The sequence below is a fragment of the Elaeis guineensis genome, chromosome 4 (assembly GCF_000442705.2).
Source record: "Elaeis guineensis isolate ETL-2024a chromosome 4, EG11, whole genome shotgun sequence".
Classification (NCBI taxonomy): domain Eukaryota; kingdom Viridiplantae; phylum Streptophyta; class Magnoliopsida; order Arecales; family Arecaceae; genus Elaeis; species Elaeis guineensis.
In genome coordinates this window covers 16,536,729-16,561,238 of record NC_025996.2, presented here as the reverse complement: position 1 = coordinate 16,561,238, position 24,510 = coordinate 16,536,729, and the positions used below count along the sequence as shown (strand labels likewise).

Below are 24,510 nucleotides of genomic sequence, written 5' to 3'. Positions count from 1 at the left end.
TGGATATGGATATTGATAGACAACTATCAAACCCGTATCAGAATAGTCGAATCTACCTGTAACCCTATAATTTTATATAGCACTTATTAATTTTAAAGAAAAATATACAACCATATAAATATACTATTAATTTGATTTATTATCTATTTAGTAATATCTTTGATTGTGTAGTTATAAAGTTTAATTATCCAACTTATATCTGTAATTATATTTATACTTCTAGTATTCAAATTGTATCTATATTTATTAAAAATAAATATAAATATGAATTTTTGCATCGGAATAACATCCGTATCCGTATTTGTATTCGTCAGAAAAAATAAATCTGAATATGGATATGCTAGTATTCGGTCCATATCCAATCCGGTTTTAGCCCTACTCCGAATGATCTCTCTCCCTCTCCCTTCTCCCTTCTCCCCCGTCCCCTCTCCTTCCCTTGTCGCCTCTCTCTATCTTTCCTTCTCTTCCTTCTCCCTCTCATCCTAATTGCCGGCTATCTAGCAGGCGCAGAAGCCTTCCGGCAGCCTCCAGGCAGTCTCTCGCCTTCCCTTTCCTCTATCTCTTTTCCACTTTTTCTTTCTCCCTCCTGTCGGTGTTCTGAATTTTATGCCAAAACCATCCCATTTTGCCGTCAGTTTGATTTGGCACAGTTCCATCTTCCTTGCTCCTGAAGATAAAGATGACCCTAGGAATCTTGCTGTAAAATACAAATAAGTTCAAAGATTAAGGTAGCAATACTATCAAAAGAGATTGGCCAATGTATCGAAGCAGTCCAATCTGCAACAAAATAATCCAATTGAATGCTCATGTAACTTTTGTTGCAAAAGCACTTTTGATAAATTAATGGTCATGTAGATTCTGATCATACTATTTTGTCCTCAACTAGGTAATACTTGTTTGACCACCCACCTTAAACAAAATAGCAAAATGTACAATCCAAATATACGAAGGCTATATTCATACCTAGATGTTAGGTACTTTTTATTCATACCTAGAATTTAGGTACTTTTTAATTATAATGTTGTCATTCCAGCATGTACTGGTAGATGGTAGATGACCAAGGCATCGACGTGCACTCTTCTTGGACTCTACATGTTTGAGTTATCAGCTCAGTAATTTATAAAAATTATAAGCAGCGCAACCTGGAATGTTCACTTCATTTGGATAGGGGCAATTTCTTGTATGGATAATCCAGAAAAAAATTACAACGGTTATTTTCCAGGTTGAAATCCACTTCTTGAATGGGTTGGGGTGCCATTATTGAGCAATATTGGTCATCAATGAAATGGATATTTCTTTGAGTCTGAAAAAGCATTGACTATTTGGTGGTAATTCAAGCAGTAAGGTCACTATGTATTTCTTACAACAAAGAGAACAAAAATAAGTTATGTTGTCGTAGAAAGACCTACCTTTTTGACCAGATTTCTGATGTTTTTTCTCTGAGAAATGCTACCAAAACAGTAGTAAAATATGCAAACAAATTTCAATAAAAAATTCATAAAAGATAAACATGAGGAAGATCGATATATTTCAAATGCCAAGCCTATCAATTATATGCATGCGTAAGTCAACCTATCTAACAAAGTTTATAATATTTATTGTGTTCAAAAACTCTCTATCTTTCTTCTTTAATGAGATTGAGGTATATCCACATCCACTCTTGTAACATGTTTCTCAAATCTTCACTTCCACCTTAACCTTTCTTTGAAAATATATGCTGGAGTTTTTTCCCCTCAGAAAAATAAATCTGCTTGTTGTATTTATCATTGGCTACTTATAAAGTCTTTCACTGATTAGCAAGCACAAACTTGGTGTTCTTCAGTTGATGAACTGATTCTAACAAGAACTGAGGTTTTGGATCAGTCTGCATGGAACCAAGTTGGTTAGATGAATATTTCTTGTTCGGGGATGAGTTGCCTCCTACAGAGTAAATACTGCTTAGTTATTTGACTCATCCATGACATGCTTAATTATGGGTACATATGGATGAGGATAATGGGCTCATCCTGTTGCTTAACCAGAGGTGGCTTTTTCCTGCAACTGTTGCTCAAAGGGGCTAACCAGTTTTTCTATGTGATCTCGGTTTTTCGAGCATGCCTCATTTTATTTTGCTTTCTTCTTGAAACTTTCCCAAATGTGATCTTTTAGAAGCAGCTTATGTGTGGTGAAGTTCTTAAGAAATCCCAGCCATTCATCCCTCCCCTAGAGGTTAGGCTACTGATAGAGTTTGTTTTACTGGTTAGATCTGATATGAGTTTTTTGAGCATGCCATGGAAACTTTCCTAGAGCCCTTATGGACCTGCTTCATGCCGATTGTACGTTTGTACTTCCCCATTCTGTTACTAATGATAATCACTTGAGCTTTGCGTGTGACAGCAAAAATAAGCGTTCAGATGGAGAATGTGTTTGAGAGGCAACTCGATGATGAGGGACATAATTTACAAAATATCTTTGTGATTTGTCATCCATCCAAATCTAGGTCTTTTGTCATTTGAACGTCCTTTGATGGGAAACCCCATCTAATCTACTATATAACCAAAACTCCAACTGTCGCTATGTTTGTCTGACATATCTACCCTACTATAGCTACTCTCATATTAAATGTATCTAAAGATAAGCTAGCTCTGTCTCTTGAGAAAGGAAAAAAAAGGGGAGAAAAGTACACGTCAAAACTGGGAATTTAGACATCAAATTGTGTGAATAACAAAACAAACAGTCTCTTCTCCCTGTTATAACTATTTCGATGCTGTATACCAAAAAAAAAAAAAAAAAATCAATGTTAAATAAATATACTAAGGGAAATGCTATGATACTTCTTGCAAACTGTAGAAGTATGTGAATGGAAGACTAAAACTAAATAACCAGGTGACCTGAAGTGCCAATTTTAAAAGCTGAGTTTATTGTAATAAAATCAAAACACTAGTGCTGTTTTGCCCTTCTTCCTTCAGCAGGACTCAAGGTTCACATAAGAAAAGCATGGGACAACCTTCTCTCTTGAGCCTTATCTCTTATAGGATTCGTTTTGTGGTCTTGTTCCAGCAGCATTGTCTGATTTTTTTTGTTGGATGAATACATTCGAAATTATGTATCTACTTATTGTCTTTTTGCCTCTACTCCGTAGCTGCGTAGCCGGTTTTTTTGGACATTTTCTAAGATCAGAAAGAACCATTTGTTTCGTTTCTTTTCATCCAAAACAAGCAGCTGCTGCTATTTCATTTCTTTGTTTTGCTCCTTGCCACTGCCGCCTCCCCGCATATGCCTTCAGCTTTCCGATACAGCCGGCCAGAGCATCGACCATGCTCGGTCCTTAAGATCCTTGAGAAGAAGATGCAGGGGACAAAGTCATTCTCCAGGGAAGGATGCCTACAAGGGTCTCAACGAGAGGAAGTGCTTCTTTAGCCAAGCAACGGTGGGGCTCTCAGGGGCAATAGCCACCAATTGCTACGGTTGGGACTTACCTAGTAACATCTATAAAACTAACATGGTTGCACAATAGCAAAACTCATATGTTTAATTATGTCCTTAACGTAAAAGTTATATTAATATAAACAATTATTAGTTTGGAGGAAGAGAAGAGAAAGTGTATATTTTAAAATAAATGAATGATAAAACTAAATTAAATGAAAGATCGCAACCATCCTTGCTGCATCATGCACATCCTATACACTGAAGAAGTCTTGAGAGTATTGCATGCATGATAGATGGTAGCATCTACAGTGGATTTGGATGGAAGTCCATTGGTACAGAGCCAGATTGTATGCATGTTTGCTCCATCTGCAGTTGCATTTAGCATGTTAGTTATCTATGATTTATCAAGTAGTAATTTTTTCGAGGGATAGAATACGTTTCCTAATTTTTCAATTGACTAGAACAAAATTATCATGTGATAACTCTGTGAGAGGCAGGAAACCTTATAGGGCAATTTGGGAAGGGACAATGGTAGGACCTGTGTGAGTGTGTCTAGTTCCACACTGTTGGTGCATTGAGATAGCTTTGTGTATTTAGGCTAAGTCAAGAATCCTCGTTAATAATTCCCAACTTGCTTTATCTTAACTAGATACTGTATCATTATAAATGATATCAATGTTGGTCCAGTTATAATTTTTGTATGGTTAGAAAATATTTCAGTAGAGATTCTTTTAAGATTGAGCATGAACTAGTCATTATGTTTGTAATTGAATTTTCTTTTTGAATATGCTAAGTATGAGAGGATTCATGCAATTGTGTGTTCAGTTTTATTTTGGATGAGATTTTTTATTGGTTCTCAATGAAAGAAGATTTTTAAAAAATTATCATGCATCAGGCAAAAAAATAAATTCAAATTATATGTTTCAAATGAAAAATGTCAGTTCTCTCAAGCTTTATTTTGTCTGCGCGTTTGTATTGAAACGGGAGCACTGATGAACTACCTCGGCTCGGAGACCAATCAAAACATGTTCCGACAAATCTCACTTGCTGGATCCTCATTTAGTTTGGAGTCACATCATGCATTCTTTTTCTGTTTGATACGACCTCCCACCTACTTTTTCCTAATTAAGTTTCTCGGTGGCCCCCGCGTCCCAAAGGGGATCCGGCGGTAGGCCCCCTCTCTTGTTATTTTTATGATAAAGAAGGGAAGGGCCAAATAATCTTTTCCTTTTTGAAAAAAAAAAATATTTTTTTGATAAATTTAATTTTAGTACTTCGGTCTCTTGTTGCTGTGCAAGCCGCTTCTCATTCACAAATCACAAATGTTTCTCTGATTTTTTTAAAAACAAAAAAGCCTAAATAAATGGGATTTGGATGGGCAATTTTGAAACATTAGGTAAAAGGCCATGTTTCTGTGCGGTAAACAGCATTAAAGCAATTAGTTTTTGAATGTTGAACCTGATTTTTTAAGGATTATTCATCTGAATAAACTAGTTTAATATTAGCTTAGCCTTACTTTTTTTTTTGGACTCTGTTCTGTTTTATTAGAGACGTATATTAATGTTTATGATGAAAAAGAATTGTTAAGTTACAACAATCTATCGTCTCAAAATATTATTAGGTTCAACTACTGTTAGCATAATTGGCTGGCACCTCGCTTGTAATGGCATTGCCATTTTGAAGAGTTAATTTCAAATCCTGGGTATCAGAATCTGTGACTCCCAATGGTAAGTCACAGATGGAGTTTTCGTTGTATTAATAATTGTGCACATGCTCTGAAAGATAATATATTGGTTTTCAATTATAAAATAGCTTAAAAATGTAAGCATTATTGAGAAGAGGATATGCAATTCTCTGTTGGCATCCGAACACCTTTTTACATGTATAGCATTCTGAATGTTTTTTCCAGAAAGAGAGAGAGGATCATTATATCATGTCTAAATATTAGAAGGTGCACCATGCAGAATTTAAACTTGGTTTCTGCTGCAAGCTGAGGGTTGTAACTATGAAAGCGTTTTCTAGTTCACCATCCACTTAAAGATAAATGGAGGATTTCTGGCTTGAAACTCAAAATCCTCATTTTACTCTATTGGAAAGATTATCGTTACAAATGATTTTGGTCTTCTAGGAAGTTAGAATAAGGTACTTCTTTTAAAGCCTAACCCACCCAGAAACTACATCATTAACATGCCATTCATGCCTCCAACCATCTTTGTCAAATTCAGTTACCGCAATCAAAAGGCTTCATACTTATTGGAGGATCTTTAGAGGTTACCAATGGTGATTCTCACATCAGTTAAATAAATTCTTGCTGTTCCTAATATGAAATGATTACTTGATCCACTTAGAATTCTAAATTTGTTTATCAGCAAAATTCGGATTATTTATTTCTTGATAAAAGAATGAAAACCCATCAAATTCAGTTGGAACTTTTTATGAAGACCGTGCAGAAGATTAGAACATAAAAATTTCATAAAAATAATAAGAAAAAGATTAAAAATATACCTTGACATCTTCAAAAAAACCATTGATGATTGTTGTGATGGGATCGAATTGATAGATCTTCCTCTCTTTCTCTTTAATGTCTGTCTCTTCAATCCCAATGAGATAGATACATTCTAAGCATGTTAGGTCTTGGATCATCTAAGATTTTACATTATGTAGCTATATATAAGAGTGGAGTTAAAACATATCTCAAATAATATAATACTAATGAATCCATCTATTGCAGAGTTTATTAATCAATCAAGATACCTCACATAACTAACATAATAAGATTTAAATTAATAATATGATTATATATTAATTTTGGACTCTTTAAATATTTTTTTAGATAATAACTCAATCCGTATAATAATGTAATAAAAGAATAAAACCAGTCTATCATTAATGGGATCCCATCTTTATGGCTATACTACGGAAAGCTTTTTTTTTTTTTTTTTGGGGTATATGTGGAATTCCTCGTGAGTTCAATAGCTTCTTTTCCTCAAAAGAATCATCATCATGCTTTCCTGAGATCCAGTTTGTCAGATGCGGGATTAGCTTCGAGGACAAGCACTGTAACACTTCGATCCGCATTAAAAACATATGCCCACTCTCTCTGGTTTGGTGGGTCTCTCTCAGACTCAAGAGTAGAACACGCACAACCGAGAATTCGAGACATTGATACTGTCGTCCATAAATTAAGTTAAATTGAAAGACCCACCCACGTCGTGGCCGAAGAAGAAAGGAGTCGAGGCCCACCCATTCCTCAACTTTGGAGCAATTAGAGGCCATATTTATTGGCTGCCCGACAGCACCGCGACCGAGCGTTAAAGCGGCTAAGGGCAAAAGACAAGAGGTTTACTGTTAGGGCTCTCTCCCATGAGATAAGAACGGTGGTACCTCAAAGAAAGTAAGGCCACAGAGACCAAGATTTTGCCTTTTTCCCGTGGGAAAGTGGAACTAGGGTTGTAGGTAAACTGGTGGGGGTGGTCCTCGCAAGATGTTACGACCCCAACTTCGTACCCTAACCCATCCTTGGGCCCCACAGAGGACCTGCCATTTTGGTGCCAAACCCCCATTTCCGTCTCTCTCTCTCTCTCCTGCTCCTAATACCAGCCGTATCCCCTTCTTACACATGAAATTTTACCGCAGTACCACGAATCTACCGATGAACTTGACCGGTTAATCTTGCTAGGTGCAGAAATGTGCATGGTTTGCATTGAATCTATTTAAATATATTTTTAAAATTAAATTAATTTAAATTAATTTTATAAAATTAAAATAAAAATTAAATTAATTTTAAAATTCGATTTACTTCAAATCTACAGCAAAATCATCATCTTTCTCACAAGACGGTGCTAAAGACGAAGGACGGAGAGATGAAAAGAAGAGTCTCAACCATCAATCGTAATCCCAATCAATCCTGATCATCAGAGATTCAATTTATCTGATTGGTGCCACCTCTATGAAACTAAAAAAAAGATATAAAAAATTTTTCTGATTGATCTTATCATACTCAATGGCAAGACCGATGACAAGATCGACGTCAAAGAGGAGGGAGTGGAGCCTCTTGAGGTTCTCCTTCTCCTCCCGCCTCTTCTCTATTCTTTTAATTTTTTTCGTTTTTATTCCGACTGGAGGATGAAAAAGGATGGCATGAAGGGTAGAAAATAATAGGGAAGAAATTTTCTAAGGCTGAGACCGTGGGATTTAGAGACCACAAGATTGAGAGATAGGGGAGAGGGGTTTTAAGGGAAGCTCAATCAGAGAATTTTGTAGTTTGGCCAATTATTAGTTCTTGACAATTTTGTAGTTTGGTTAATTTTCTTGCACACTTCTACCATGGTATGTCATCTATCATGGCCAACTTTCCATGCATGTGTTTGACCAGGGCTCAACAAGAAAGTTAATCTAATAACCTCCAGAAAACTTATGGATCACAATTTTGGTTTATCGGTTACATGCAACTATGCAAGAATGTGATTTTGTAATTCAGATTCAAGGACATTGCTCAACATCACTGATGCCAGGAGACAGTCTTTCGAGTCATGCCACCATAAATTGCATGCTACTGCTACTCACACATACTGGTGGACCGGCGTCTTGGCTCATGCGGTGATGCATTTTTTTTCCCGGTACATCATGTGGCGTGCATTAACTGGCTTCTGCAAAAGTAGATAGCTCTGGGCTGATGCGTGCCCCCGGACATGAGACATCGCACCACTTGATTACAAACAAGAAGGTCTCCTGTTGGATTTTTGAAGATGATATTTGCTACCTGGTCTCAAGGTTTAAGGTGTCTTTTTTGTGACCCAGCTCATCATGGCGCATTTTTGACTTGTTAAGGTCTGATGCATTGTAGTACCGTATCCGCTATGCTTTTTGGAGTTCAACAGAAACTTTCCACTCTTAAAACACCAAGCAAGCTGTGGTTATATAGTGCCATCACGGCTGGCCATCTAACTATAGTGTGATCTCTAATGTATCCGATGACATTCGGATTACCTTTCGCACGGAAGAATGATTCATGTTCTTTTTTCATGATAGCAACCGTTGGACCACATAGTTACTGCTTCGAGACCTATGCAGATGGATGGAAGAAAGTGGTTTTGATGCTTTGAGATTTATACAAGGTGCGATCCAACAGTTGAGACATCTCAAAAGAAGGTCACTCATTCTTTCACGTGAAAGATACAAATCAAACCCTATCTGTTGCACCAGACCTCAAAATTGTGGTGCATGGATATGGGGATGGCCATGATTGAATCAAACCAACTTATATTGGAAACTTGCAAACAGGCTTGGGGTTGCAAACAGGCTTGCGGCGCACATAGAAGGGATTGAGGCCCACGGGGTCCCATTTGGCTCCACTTCGTACGGTGCTAGAAGTACAACTCACCACACTAAGGACACAGTTGTCTTTCTACCTGAGCCTCGGGACAATTCCTTCTCTCTCTTTCTCTCTCGATGACGACTGGATGGAGCAATCCAACCCCCTGCATTTCAACATTAGGATACGCATGCAAATACCGAATTATTTATATCTAAAACCACAACCAACTTTTCCCATCTTTTGCATCTGTCTCTCTTGCTGCAATCTGTTGGCTCTCTCTTCCTCCCTCCCCCTCTCTTCCATCCTCCCCTCTTGGCTCTCTCTCTCTCTCCTCTCTCCCTCTCTCTGGGTCCAAGCTACGCACTTACATGGCCATGGCGAACACCAACATGGTCTGCTCCATGTGCGGCGACATCGGCTTCCCCGACAAGCTCTTCCGATGCATCCGATGCCGCTCCCGCATCCAACACTCGTATATAATTATAGATATCTTTACTCATCTTTTAACCTAACCTATCTTATTATGTTCTCCCAAGCTTCATGGCTTATATATATGGTCTTCTTTGTGAATCCATAGCTACTGCACCAACTACTATGATGAGAGGAGCGCTGGGGTGTGTGATTGGTGCCTGAGCGAAGAGCGAAGCGGTCTGAAGCACGGACTCCATTCCAAGAAGTCAGCAGGAAGAGATGGCAGCAGTGATAAGGTCAAGGAGAACAGCGACCAGGAGGAGAGCAGGAACCGGGCAGGGAAGAGCGGTGCTTCTTCCTCGAAGCCCACCGGTCGCAGGTACAAGCTGCTCAAAGACGTGCTGTCTTGAGGATGATCTACTGCTTTTTTGTTCATGTGCATATTAGCTGTAATTATTAGTAAGCTTAAAGATATGATATGTAGCTTTTAAGACTGATATATAGAAGAAGGAAGGAAAAAAAGAAAAGGCCTTGTAAAATCAAAACTATAGTTTTGTTATCATATCTGTACACTCTAAATGGCTTAGAGATAATTTGTGTGTCCCAAAAAGAGTTGTGTTTAAGAAGTGATCCCAGACTAAAAGTTAAATGGTCTAAATCCTTTTTCTTTTCGAAGGTATAATTAATGGTCTAAATCTTATATGGATAAGCATGAATTGCTAGACTAGCTATGGTGTTGATTAAACAGATTATATTTGGGTTCCCATTCATCTCCCCTTATCCTTCCTTACTTGAATAATAAATCAATATTATCCGGTGAATATCCTTGCATCAATTCCTATTCATGCTCCTAGCTTCTATATTCTATAGTTAGGATATTTCTCAAGAAGAGAAGATATTCTATACTTCGGACTAATTAAGCATTCCTTGTGAAAAAGAAAGAAACAAAAACAGAAAATTGCGATGGTTATGCTGTGCTTCTTAAGAGACAAATGAGCACGACATTATCGGTGCCGACACTCCCACATTAATTCTTCCACAAAACTTATATATGCCAATCTCTTAGATGTCGACGTCGATGATTCTAAAGTTCTGCAACTAAGCATCTGACTAATTTTATAATAATGCAATTAAGGGCTTGTTTTTGTGGAAATCCATGTTCCAATCCCATTGGATGCAAATAAAATAAGAGAACTTAGGCGATGCATTATGCAGTACCGCACTAATTAATGACCCTATGCGTGACCCTACCATGCAACGTAGATGCAGTGTTTTAGGTGTCATGTAGCAAAAAGACTAGACACCGGGTCTTACTCCCAAGCGTGGGGCTCTAACATCAAATACCAGGGCCATCTACCTCATTGAATAGTAATGGATAAGGCTCTCTCCCCATGCTGGGATCTATAGTAGGTTCTAGCTTTGCAGTCCCATGCAATTAAATCCCATGAATGCATTAGAGGCCTTTCGGCCATGGGTTCGTAGTACCTCACACTGGAGCGCTTTCCACTTACACATGCATATTTATTATGCTGACTTCTTGAATATTAAAATGTTGCACATTCTTTTTGCTAAAAGGAATATGCATAACGTATTGCCTATCTACGTGTACATGTCCATGGACAGTATACGTTTTGATGAGTTGACGTGTTAGAAGTACTCCTTCAAGAAATATGGTTAAACCTGTGAAAACTATGTATGTCAAGAGGGTACATGTACCTCCTGAACTTGGTATTATTCAATCGACATGGTTAATTGACCAGCATAGCATAACCATGAAGATAGTCCACACTAAACTAAGTCGACGATCATATTGCTAAAAATTAAAGAGGAAAAAAACTCAAAAAGGCTTCTTATCATAAGTTGACAATGATGGATCCCATTAGCAGGTAAAGTTAGAAGACTTCAGGATTCAAATCACCTTAGATGCATCGTATGTATATGTACAAGGCCATCCTATTGCTAGGGGTAAACTAAATCCTATCTATATGAAATAGGCAACAGGCATGCAAACAGCTTAATTAATCAAACGACTATATATACATATGAAGAGAAGGACTTTTGCAATTAAAATAAATGCAAAAATACCATCCTTCGCATACAACAAATGATTACGCCTTGCTCCAAGGTTCTCTTTCTTTGGATAAAGAAAGGGTGCTGCCGACAATTCCAGAGAGCTGGAATTTTTGTCATGCTCTCCTAAAGGCTTGGTTGACATTCTTGCAGAATTTAACGTTAGATTGAAGTGCACTTTCAAAATTCTATCTTTTCTTTCTTGTTTCAGGCTATTGGAATCAAAGAAGTCGGCTTACTGTTAGTTTGTTTCAGCTACTCTATATTTTGAGACGGAGTCTCTGGAGATAAGGCTTTGTAATAATCGGTTTCATGTTTCATTTTCACATCGCTGAATACACATGTCTATGTTATAAGTCTGATAGCCTTAGCACTTGTTTTGTTTTATCTTTTTCTTTTATTGGGTTACATACTACATCCAGCTCTGTAGCCTTCCCTTTGTAACTTTCCTCTTCATTTGCAATAAAGGCTAGGTGGTTTTTACCTCCCTTTCCCTCAAAAAAAAAAAAAAAAAAAAAAAAATTATAGATAAGAACATCTTAATGGCCTGAAAATTACTTCAAAAAGATTCAAGGAAATCAAGACCGCCCAGGTTTTGGCAAACAAACTAAAACATAGACCCGTAGCAAAAATTGAGAGGAAAAGGTTGGTGAGCATATATATATATATATATATGGACCATCAATATTTATGTCTGTCTTTATAAAGTTGCCCGGCCACAATTGTGGCCAACTTTGAGCTCTGTTTTCTCTATGCCATCTTTGAGAAACAAACACAGATGAATAAATTGGAGATCAGGCCCTGGAGCCCCTTATCACAGTCCCACGGCTAGATATCTATTTACAGAATTGCTGTGAAGTAGAAACCTTATTCATGTTTCAGTTCATTTAAAATTTAAAATTGGTGATCTTCTTCAGTCAATTACCAACTCATTTTCAATCCATATAAAGGGACAACTAGGGAATATGGATACGGGCTATCATTGTCAACTTGTTTAACTGATTAGAAACCATGGCGTTGAAAAGAGTTTTCTTTGCCTCTAAACTAGGACCGGGAATTAGGGAGATACCTATGGTTGCTTTCAATTCACATTATTTTTATTGCATCTTTCTCCAACATAAGCAAAATTATTGCAGTTTTGGGAGTAGGTGCTTATTTTGTACGCTTGGTATTGCACCTTTACTGCTTATCCAAGCGGAGTGTTCTTTTGGGAGTCGGGTGAAGTACAACAGACAAAAACAAGAAAGCTATGGAAAACCACTCCTTTCCTGTCTTCTCTTTTATTTTTTACAATATAATTAAGCAATGGATCACATTTGCGCAGCTAGGCAAAGTGCACGAATTCCTTCATGCTTTGGGAGTTCCTTGATCTTTCTCCATGTTAATGTTTCATAAGAGCAGTGATTTTTGTCATCGTTTGCTCAAGAGGCAAGAAAAGAGATGCAGGGGGTGAAGCTACAAAAGCACTTCATTTTGGTGTTTAGATTATACAAAATAAAATAAAATAAAATAAATATCAAATATTTATTGTTTTTGTAAAAAAATAAATAACAAAATCAACTCGATATATGATTCATTGTTTGAATCTCAATTTACTTTAAGCTCTTGAATAGCTAACATATTATATATATTTGGTCCTCCAACGGCGCCTCCAGCCGCCACCGATCTGGTGATGAATATTAATAGCTATTTTCTGATTCTTTTTTCTTTAAAAAAAGTTTTTCTTCTTCTTTGGTAATGGGGATGATGGAATCAGAGGCTTTCCGTTTCTTTGCCGGTTGATGTTCTGCTGACATGGCAGTTTTGGATTTGTTCAACTGCAAACAAGATAAATAACATGTGCATGACATGTAAATGATCATTTTGGCATGCCCACTGATCCGAAGATGACGCTAAAGGGCTGGTGAATAACTCAAAGGTCTAGGAAATTACTGCATCTAACTTCATATCTTTGTATCTCCGTCTACTAGAGATGGCAAGAAATAATACAAAAACAACTAGCTACCTTGTAATCTCACCTAGGTGATAAGCTTCACATCAAATATTATTGCTCCTAAAATGGCATGTAACTTGTTGACAACACCTAACTCGGTTGGCGGTTGGCACCCTTTTTTTTTTTTTTTTTCTCTAGTGCTAAATGTGTATATTAGGAGACGTTTTGGATTCTATCCTGCATGGCAGCACATTATCATCGTTTTCTTTCAAAAAAAGAAAAGAAAAGAAAAGAGGAAAAAAAAAAAGAGAGAGTATGATGTCTTTTGTTCCGCGATTACCATGCTCTGAAAATATGGTCTTTCTGTTCATCCCCAGCAGATGATGCAAATAAAGTTGCAGGTAAACCAGTGGCAAAATGAGTTTTTGCCATAAAGAAATGACTACCAGAGTCCATCGAACGTGACACCCTGCCCCAGTAAAAGTTGGATGATGGGCTATCGGTTGACCAAATTGTCATGTAATTGGCCCCAAAGTTTGCGTATTTTGCTAGGTTGTGAGCTTCGAGTGATGAGTCCTGACATAGGCCACAGCATTTTGGTTTTGGTGAAAGAGAATATCGATGGGGATTGGTGAAAGAAAATCCACGGTGCAACCTCGCTAGAGCAAAAGTTTCATATGCCGGCTCCTCGTAAAACAAAGTGTCACAAGCGCATCAATTATTAACTGCCTCTCGTTATAGACATGGTCCATGCATTTGGTGAGGATGCAACAGCTACCTCTAACAAATATATGCCATATAGGCCTCAAGCCGACTAATGAATCCTAGTTAAGCCATGCACTTAGCTCCAGTCTTCCTAGTGAATCGTTGAAACAAGCTTGGCAAACCTTGAAATGTCTCTTAACGAGAAACTAGAGGGTTCTGATGTTCGGATCTAAAACATGTCGATGTTGAGCTGGTTCAGGATCCAGCGGAAGGCCTCAAAATCAAATATGACAATTTAGCTTCACATTTTGGGTTATACAGGTGATTGCGTCGGCATGGTCGGTCTACTACATATGTCATTCCATCATCATAGAAAAATACAATCCAAGAGAATTTTTCCCACATCTCACTGAATCCTCAATATTACTTTAAAGATTATATATATCGATCTTACTGGACAACGGAAAGAGAACATATACATTTGCATCTATACGTCAGCACGGTTACACAGCACCCATATAAATGCAACTATTAGAGTCAGAGTTCGGAGGACCTTGCAAATACAGTGGCCTGGAACTTGCATGGTTTATGGACTGCATTTAGAAAAGAGAAATTTGATTCTTTAGTTAGCACCGTAATAAAATAAAATATTAACGGTATAAAAAATTTATTATTAATAATAAAATTTCATCAATAATAATTATTAGTGATGAAATTATTGTTGCTAATATTTAGTCGCAAATAACGACATCATTGATAATTTTTTATGACAGAAATAAATTTTTATCGTCAATAATCGCTATTACCGATCAAAAATTTTCATCGTTAAAATTTTTTTTTCATAAATTATTTACAATGAAAAAAATTAGTCGTAAAAAAGAGTAATTTGTGATGAAATATTACGTCGCTAATAAAAAATAATTATTTACGATAAATCACTTTCATCGTAATTAATTTAATTATAAATTTTTATGAAATTCAAATTTAAAAAATATTAGCGATGTAAAATCTTTGTCGCAAATATGATAATTTTTGATGTAAATTTTTGTCGCTAATAAATAACTATTCTTTACGACGAAAGTATTTTCGTCGCTATTAATTTAATATAAAATTTTAATATTTCTAAACTTATTAAAAAATTATTTATGATCAATTTTTTTGTCGCTAATATTTTTTGCCGATCAATATTTCTTCAGAAATAATTCCATCGTTAAAAATTTATATATATATATTTAAAAATAATTTATGAATATATATTTTTAATTTATATTTATAATATTTTTTATAAATTAAAAATAAAAAATAAAAATAAAAAATTCATACAAGAAATCTACAAATAAATTTTATCATTTTATTATATTAAATTAGAATTATAAGAGATTGAAAATAAAAATAAAAAGCTAAATAAAGAGGTCGTCAAGTGTCGGCATCTGCAGAAGGGGAACAGACTGAGGAAGGGCAGTGCTCGGACCGGCTTGCTGCTGCATCATCTGCTCTATTTGCACTATCTGCTCCATCATCTAGGTCTGGAGTAGCTGGTACTCGACGACGCATGCAGCCAACTCATTAACTCGCTGCTCAGCCCGCTGTCGATCCTCAGTACCTACCTCTGCACCTCCGCTAGTCGAGCATCGCAGGCAGCATGGATGTCAGCCCTGGACTAGCATGAGGATGATGGAGCACTGATCTCATGTCCTAGATCCTTAACATAACAGGATCTAGTACCAAATATCTGATCACAGATCTCATCATTTGTAGGTGCGATCGAGCCCTCAAAGGTAGGCTAGGATCTGATGCCTACCATACGGTTCTAAAAATTAAAGTTATAGCTATTTTAATTTTATATTAAAAATCAAACTGTGAATGAAAAAAATAATTGAAAAAAATTATAAAAAGCTCCTAGCTCTCCGTCATCCACCTTCCTGACCGTCGCTGGTAGGTCTGCTGGTATATATCGATCATACCAAGAAATTTCCCACTCTATGCAATTTGAGAATAATTAATTAATTTTTTTTTAAATAGTTAGAGAGTTAAAATATACTAATTAGAAATTATTTACTATTTGCTCCATATGACGAGCGAACGATCTCGAATCTCCATAATGCGATACGGTCTGTCTCATCCGATTCACGATGTTCTGGCACATCATCTCTGTACAGTTAGCAGTCAAATTAGTAGATAACAAACTGAATTTAGGAATAAATAATTTAATCATTAAACTCTAAAAAAAAAAGTTTGGATGTGTAATCTGATATGTCGGATCCTCATAATGCCGATATATGAGAGCTCAATCATTCATAGTGATGCTGTCATAGGGCCGCTGCTGCGCTGCCTCCACCCCATGATCCTGCATCATATGATACTAATGCTGATGGATGCGGTGGCAATACTCCTTGAAAAGCAAACATAAATAAGCATCCACAGCTAGCCACACGTAATCCTCCTCGAAATCAATAATATCTAATACATCCTACCAATAACAAATATTAGAAGAATATCGTGCTAATTAAATATTCACAGTATAATGTAGAAAATCTCTCTCTGAGTCCCTACAACGTGACGCTAATCGAAAAGCATCATGGGGGCATAGCTGCGGCATATGATGCCCAGCTTGATTTGCCACGGCTCGTACCATCCCCTAATAGGCCTAGTGTAGTTGGGTGGTATCTCAATATGGAGATGCTATCTTGGATGCTTGCGTCTTCAATGCTCTAGAGCAAGGTTCTTCAATGGACCTTGCCCTCACCTCACTACCGGTGGAGACTGGCCTAAACAATAATAAATAAATCATTAGTATGATAGCTATCTAAATAAAAAAAATAAATTTTATTATATAAAAAGTATAATAATACCACTTGGACCCGCCTCACTCAGACCTACCTCAATGGGACCTACCAGTGCAGGATCCTTTGGCGACGGAGCTGGTGCAACAATGAAAATGGATGAAGGCACCTCAGCCTCAAGGGTAGACTGCAAACGCAAATGCTGTCATCTATCTCATGATGCATATCTGCAATTTTTGACATATAAATGAATATAATATTGAACAATAATAGTAGAAAATAAATTATATTCTAATGAATAGAATTATATCGCAAACCATTATTGCAAGAGAAGATTCAATAAAGAATATAAATCTACTAATCAATATTCGTATCTTCCTCGATGTGTAGGTCCTCCTTCGAATCATAATAGTCAACTAATATATCGTCTTCTATCTCATTGTTATTTATAAATTGATCGTTGTCCTTTGACTCATCAAGATTAAATATAAAATCAGCTTCAACTTTGTTGGATGGCAGATCAGCCCTATTCAAAGGAGCTGTTACAAGTCTTCATCAACAAGAAGCTCGACTAATATTTGTTCTTCCTTTCAAATTTTTTTTTCATATAAATTTGAATTTTCATTCATCTCTAGTCGGGTTGGTATGTCATATACATCTCTAGATGTTATTTTTTATACGACATGCTAATTACCTCGATACTTTAGATCTTTCAAATATATTACTTGTTTCGCTTGAGTTGCTAATATATACGGCTCATTCTGGTACCATGTTCGTGCAAAGTTTATACTGATAAAGTATAGATCGATATAAATATTAATTTTTTTATTGCTAATATCTCACCATTCACATTGAAATAAGAATACAGAATTACTGGATCCATATTTCAGTTCTATGATATCTATCAGTATATCATAATATTCAATCTCTTCTTCTCTTTCATATCCTATTGTAGCAATCCCACTATTCTGGATCCATCATTGTATCTCAAGTTTTTGTGTAAAATCTCATTCCTCCAATGATATACGATGCGTAGTGGTTAACCCTTCGATCGAGATCACATACTAAATCGTACAACTCATCGATCGGACCCTCTTCTTTATTGAAATACTTATATTTCATCTACACTATAACATAAAAAATTATGTTAGTTTAAATAATTATTTTTATAATTATTAAAAATAATATATTACTAGTGCAACTTATAAGATTATTAAATTATTTTGCTAATTCTCTCTTATGTCGATCATCAGCATCCGTATTATTCTCTCTGCATAGTATACTCTTGTGCTCACTGCAACAAGTTATGATTTTTAATTTTACATCGATATAAAAAATTACTTAGAATATTAAACAGTATGCTAAGATGATACTTAGTCAATGAAATTTCAATTTTTTCATAATTATTTAGAATGTAGAAGTGTGTTTTAGATAGCGTATTCACATCCATAAATTCATATCTCCTTCTACCAATGGGTGAACCGTTTGTTTAAATATAGACAGTGTCGATCTTGTCACCCATTCACGGTCTACATTACGATCTGTACGATTGAATCTTATTTTGATATTGTCAAGATACATCGAGCAGAATGTGACACACTCCGTAGCTACGTATGTTTTCGCTATAGATCCTTCAGACCGTGTTTTGTTGCGCACATATTTTTTTAGAGTACATAAAATTTATAAATAAAAATAAATTTAAATTTTAAAAATATATTTACATCTTATAACTGATATAATAAAGTGCGTATAATTTCTTTACCTTTCAATATGATACATCCATCGATAATGTACCGATCCGACCAAAAGAGCTTCTTTTAGAAGATGAAAAGACAGGTGCATCATAATATCAAAAAATAATGATGAAAATTTTTTTCTAACTTACAAAGAATGAACATGATATCCTTCTCAAACTCTCAAGTAAGTTAATCTTTAATTTTTGACAAACAGTTCTTGGAAGAATACTCCCAACTCAATCAATGCAGTTTGAACATCATCATCCAAATAGCCATGCATGATTATAGAAAGCAAGTGTTGCATCATCACATGGGAGTCATGACTTTTTATGTCAGAGATATTGCCATCGTTATTGCCAACACACCGCAATATTTTGAAGCGTATGCGTCAGCAAACTTTACGATTTTGAACCATCCACAGAAACTCTTCTTTTCTTCGCCAAATGATAAATAACATATAGGTGGCATAAAAAATCTATTACCTCGATGAATTAAATACAACTCCGATCAGATTCTCATTTCCTACAAATCAAGATGAGCTTTTGTACTATCTTTTATTTTTTTTGAAATGTTCAATACTGTACCGATGATATTATCATAAATATTCTTCTCAATATGCATTACATCTAGATTATGATAAAGTAGTAGCTGCTTCCAATACGGTAGTTCGAAAAAAATGCTTCGCTTCATCAAATTCAGCTCAGTTTCAGTACATTTCCGCTTGTGAATATCCGATATTTTTTCAAATTGGACGTTTCTAATGACTTCAATTGTTCTAAAACTTCTACTCCACTGAACTCCTTAGGTGGCAGATGTCGATCAGACTTACCATCAAAGTATTGATTGTAATGGATCTTCTAAGAGTGATTATCAGGTAGAAACCATCGATGACCCATGAAGTATATTTTCCATCCATACTTTAAATGTAAGAAGGATGCATTCTTGTTGTATATTGGACATGCAGATATTCTTTGATGTCCACCCAGATAAGTTTTCATATGCAGAAAAATCATTTATGGTCCATAAAATCGAAGCATGCAACTTAAAATTCTTTTGACTCACAGAATCATATGTCTGTACTCCATTTTCCATAGCTCCTTCAGATCATCGATTAAGGATCGTAGATATACATCAATTTCATTTCTGGTACTTTCGGATCCGAAATCAACAGTGATATAAAAATAAATGATTCTTTCATATACTTCCAAAGTGACATATTATATATAACTAGCATCACAGGCCACATGTTGTAGGAAGTACTCAAATTATCAAAAGGATTAAATTTATCTATCGCTAGACCAAGCCAAATATTGTGTGGATCTCTCACAAAGTGCAGATACTTTGCATTGAAGTCTTTCCACACTACGGAGTCGATCGATGGCTAAGTATGTTTTCCTCCGAAACCCGCTGCTCATGATGCCATCTCATTTCTTCAGCTATCTTTGTGGACATATACAATCTTTGAAGTCTTGGAATCAAAGTAAAATACCTCAAAATTTTTTGAGATATCTTTTTTCTTTTTCTGTTATCGATTTTGTACCTAGACTCACTGCATTTTAGACATTCAATTGTCTGTTCGTTATCCTTATAAAATAATATACAGTATTTTTGCAGGCATGTATAGGAATATAGTCAAGTCTCAATTTTTGCATATATATTTTTGCTTCAAAATACGATTTCGAAAATCTTTCTCCATCGGAAAGAGCTACTTTAATCAATATCAAATTTCGGTCAAATGACTTCTGACTTCATCTGTTCACGATTTTAATATGAAGTAATTTTATCAAAAACTCTAACTTAAAAAACTTTGCATAATTTGGATAGAGTGGCTCTCATGCATTTCTTACAAGCTTTGCAAACTGTTCAGAAATCCCTTCTACATGAAGTCGGATATCGTGTTCATGATCAAAATTACCTTCAGATGCACTAGTACTTATGCATACATTTGAACAAATATCCTGATGTAAATCATCCAATAGTTCTTCCATACCATAATATTCGACAGGTTCAGCAGCATCACTCTCATCTTCTGTATCATTATCGTCGCGCACAACTTCATTCGGATCACCCTCCCCATGTCATATCCAGCAAGTATACTTTTCATCCATACCATAACATAGTAGATGCTCCTCAAAAAGTGTTATGTGACGATATACCATATTTATACATCTCTTGCATGGATACTTTATCCGACCAGCACTGTCAGCCTTATACCGTGCAAACTCAATAAAATCTCGAACACTTTTTCAATATTCAGACAAAAAAATACCTCCGGTATTCATCCAACTTTTGTTGATATCTATCTAATAACAAACACAAAAATTATTAACAACAAAAAAATTTTCAGTGGTATTCATCCGAACTGGATCCCGATCCGAATTTTGGATCGAATCTCGATCTAAATTCTGGACTAAATCCCGATCCGAATCCAGACATAGATCATTTTATACAAAACAGCATGCATTAAAGAACAAAGACTAAACAGTAATACAAAAATCTCCTTCTATTAATTTAATGAAACAAAAATGCATGATCCTATCCATTTCAAATCATTACTAACAGGTATGGCACTATCCCTTTCAAAAAAGTAATAATTTTATTATTATTATTAATCAATATTTTATTTTATTATTATAAAAATTTTGATAGCATCTTCCTATAGTTCTCCAAGTATACGATATGAATATGGTGCCTACGCACCCTATCCACAATATACTCGAAGAATAGTGGACAGATAACTGCTGAGTACCACATAATAAAATAAAATATCAATTATTAATAATAATAAAATTATTTTTTTAAAAAAATTGAATACAGGACATCCAAGAGTCGATCTCGATCAAGATCAACTCTTAAACGAAAATCTACGGCTCAATGCAATTTAACTATCTTCTCTAAACATACATTCAAAGATGAATTTCTAATTTATCAAAAAAGAGTAACTGCATTGAAATTTTATCATCAAAAATTTTAGTTAATTTTTTTTAAAATAAAAATATTTTTTATATTTAATTATAATAAGTAAAAGCATACAAAATAATATAAAAAATAATTAAATCATAATAAGCAAAAACAATATGTATTGTACTAATGGAATAATAAAAAATTTATAAATTTCAGCAGTAACATTAAAAAATTTATGCAATAAATATAAAATAAAATATAAGTAGTTGAGCATGTAAAATAATATTAATATAAAATAATAACATGAAATTCAATCTGCATCGAATATCCTCCGCTCCCTCCCCTCATCTTCCAAATTCACCAAAAGCAGCACTGTGGAGGTAGTTCCACAGATAGGGCTGGAAGTGGATCGGACCGTCAGGAGGCCCATCAGGCCAGCCTTTGGACTCGGCCCAAACCATTTAGGCTAGGCTCTTGCCAAAAAAATAGGGCTCGTTTAGCCATCGGACTGGGCTCGGACAGACATTTGGCCCAGCTTAGAGCCGGTCTGATTGGGTTTGGGTCGATTAACCCCCCTCTCCCCCGACCCTGATGCAATCCATGTTTTAACTTTTATATATATAATAAATAATTTTTTATTTTTTAAAAATATTTTTTAGTTAAAAATATTTTTTTCTCCTAAACGAGCTCCAACTCGGCCGCCCATGGCCCCCACTCCCGCGACACCGGGGCTGTCACCCACCCCGCGCCGTCCGGACTCGACCTCTGCTCCTGTGGCACCATCGCCGTCACCCATCCCTCGTGACCCACCCCCCGTGGCGTCGTCGCCCTATCCAACACCCCACGATCCGGATCCCAACTCGGATCTTGATCAGATCTCGATTTGATTTCCAACTTGAATCGAAATCTCGATTCGGATCCCAACCTCGATCCAATTTGGATCGTGATCCAAATTTTATTTTTATTAATTAAATAATAAAATATTTGATTAATATTTTATTTTTTTACTTTTTTATTTATTTTTTCTTTTTTTCCTCATGTTTCTCTCTTCCCTTCTCCTTCCTCGGCCGACCTTCCTCCCTCCCTGACCGACCCCCTTTCCGGCCTCGTGTCGCCCCCGACGCCCACGGCCTCCTCCCCGCCCCGTGTCACCCCTGACCGCCCCTCGACCTCATCCCCGCCCCCGTGTCACCCTCGGCCGCCCACCCCCACCCCTACGACCCCCTTTCCATCCCGGTGTCGCCCCCAGCCCCCTCCCCACCCTCGTGTCGCCTCCGGCCGCCCCCCGACCCCCGCCCGCCCCAGTGTCGCCCCTAGTCGCCCACCCCCACCCCTATAACCCCCTTCGCTGGCTGACCAACTCCTCGCCCTCGTGTTGCCCCCGACCGCCCACGGCCTCCTTCCAGCCCCCGTGTCGCCCCCGGCCGCCCACCCCCACCCCTGCAACCCCCTCCGCCCCCGAAACCCCAGCCCCTGTGTCGCCCCGACCGCCCACCCCCACCCTTGCAACCCCCTTCGCCCCTCGGCGGCCCGATCAACCAAGAAAAAAAAGGGTGAAAGAACTCTTACTCCGACGGACGGCAACGGTGGCGACGGAGAAGCCCACGACAACGGTGGGACGACAATGACGGCGGTGACGGTGGAGACGCACTCACTAGCAGGAAGAGAGGAGGGGAGAGCTCGGAGAGAGAGAGAGAGGAGAGGGAGAGGGAGAGCTCGGAGAGGAGAGAGGGGAGAACTCGGAGGGGCGAAGAAGTGAGTTTCCCATGAAGGGACATCGAGTGGATGTCTAATAAATGCAGAACTATTAGCGACGTAAATTTTTATCGCTAATACGATTATTAGCGATGGAAAATGATTTTCATCATTAATAAGTCCCGTCAAAAAATTTTCACTAAAAAAATTTTTCTTCTAAAAAAATTTTATCCAAAAAATTTAAAAAATAAATTATTGACGATGAAATTTTTTTTCATCGTTAATAAGGCTATTAGCAATGAAAATCTAAAAAATTATTTTTTTCCTCTAACAATTTTTCCTTCAAAAAAATTAAAAAAATTATTTTTAAAATAATTTTTTCAACGAAAATAACTTTTCATCACTAATAAAAATTTTTCATTAACAAATTTTTTATTCATAAAAATTGATTAAAATAATATTTTTAAAACATGATTGCCGATGAAAAATAAATTTACATTGCAAATAAATTTTCATAAAAAATTTCATAAAAAAATTTAAATACTATTTGCAATGAAAATTCATTTTACATCACTAATAATTAAAAAAAATATCTTTTCAATAATAATTTCATAAAAAATTAATTTTAAATTTTTTTCATCAAGAAAATTTTTCATCCAAAAAATTTAACAAAAAAAAAGACATTAAAAAAATATTCATGATGAAAAATAAAATTAATTTTCTTTAATCTAAAAAATTTTTGATCTAAATTTTTTTCAAAATAATTAATTTTCTATTAATTAAAAAAATTATATAAATAGTTAATTTATATTTTTTATCCAAATTTTTTTTTCAAAAAAATTACTTATATAAAAAATATAATTACGATGAAAAGTTTAATTTATGTCGCTAATAATTGTTATAAGAACAGCTCTTTGACTTCTGCAATGAAATGGGTGGTATGGAGGATTGATAGCTTTGAGATTTTCGATCTCCAAAGAGCTCGTCTTCTTCTTAGAGTTCTCATTTCGAAAATCAGAGTACGAAATATCGCAGTAATTCTGAGATCGCGAAAGAAATCTATCAACATTTAAATTTGAAGGATAGGATAAGGACAGGAAGTTAGAGGTCCAGAAGCTCATACGTTGCATGCATGTGAAGATCGAGCTTGAGAAATTCAATAGAAATTATGTGAACATCAAAGATCTGACAATTAACCAGAATCAAAGCAGACCTACGGATAGTGTAAGTTGTGTTATAAAGCACAAGCTCATATTCATACTTTGCATTGTTAGGAAGATAAGTATTCGTATTGTTTATTTTCTCATGATTGAAACTCCTACAGAGATATATTTGAGCATCGATCGATGCGAAAAATATGGTACCTTTCAAGATCATAGAAGACATACTAGAATGCGCTGCTTGACTATATGATTTCTATATGAAAGGAGGCTCCTTTCGTACAGCTTAAGGCAGACACTCCATCAAAAAGATTCATTGATATCACTAGTAACAGTAACAGCGATGAACAGATGAATTTTACATCGCAAATAAACGTATAGCTCATTT

The 24,510-nt window shown here is 36.1% G+C and overlaps 1 protein-coding gene across 1 annotated transcript; it reads left to right on the top strand.

Moving 5' to 3' along the window:
• Window positions 1-7,922: 7,922 nt before the first annotated feature.
• LOC105043654 (uncharacterized) lies at window positions 7,923-11,654 on the top strand. The gene is made up of 3 exons (XM_010921286.4): window positions 7,923-9,197; window positions 9,303-9,515; window positions 11,418-11,654. Exons 1-3 carry the CDS (start codon window positions 9,094-9,096, stop codon window positions 11,449-11,451), a joined length of 351 nt encoding a protein of 116 aa, XP_010919588.3. The 5' UTR covers window positions 7,923-9,093; the 3' UTR covers window positions 11,452-11,654.
• Window positions 11,655-24,510: the final 12,856 nt, after the last annotated feature.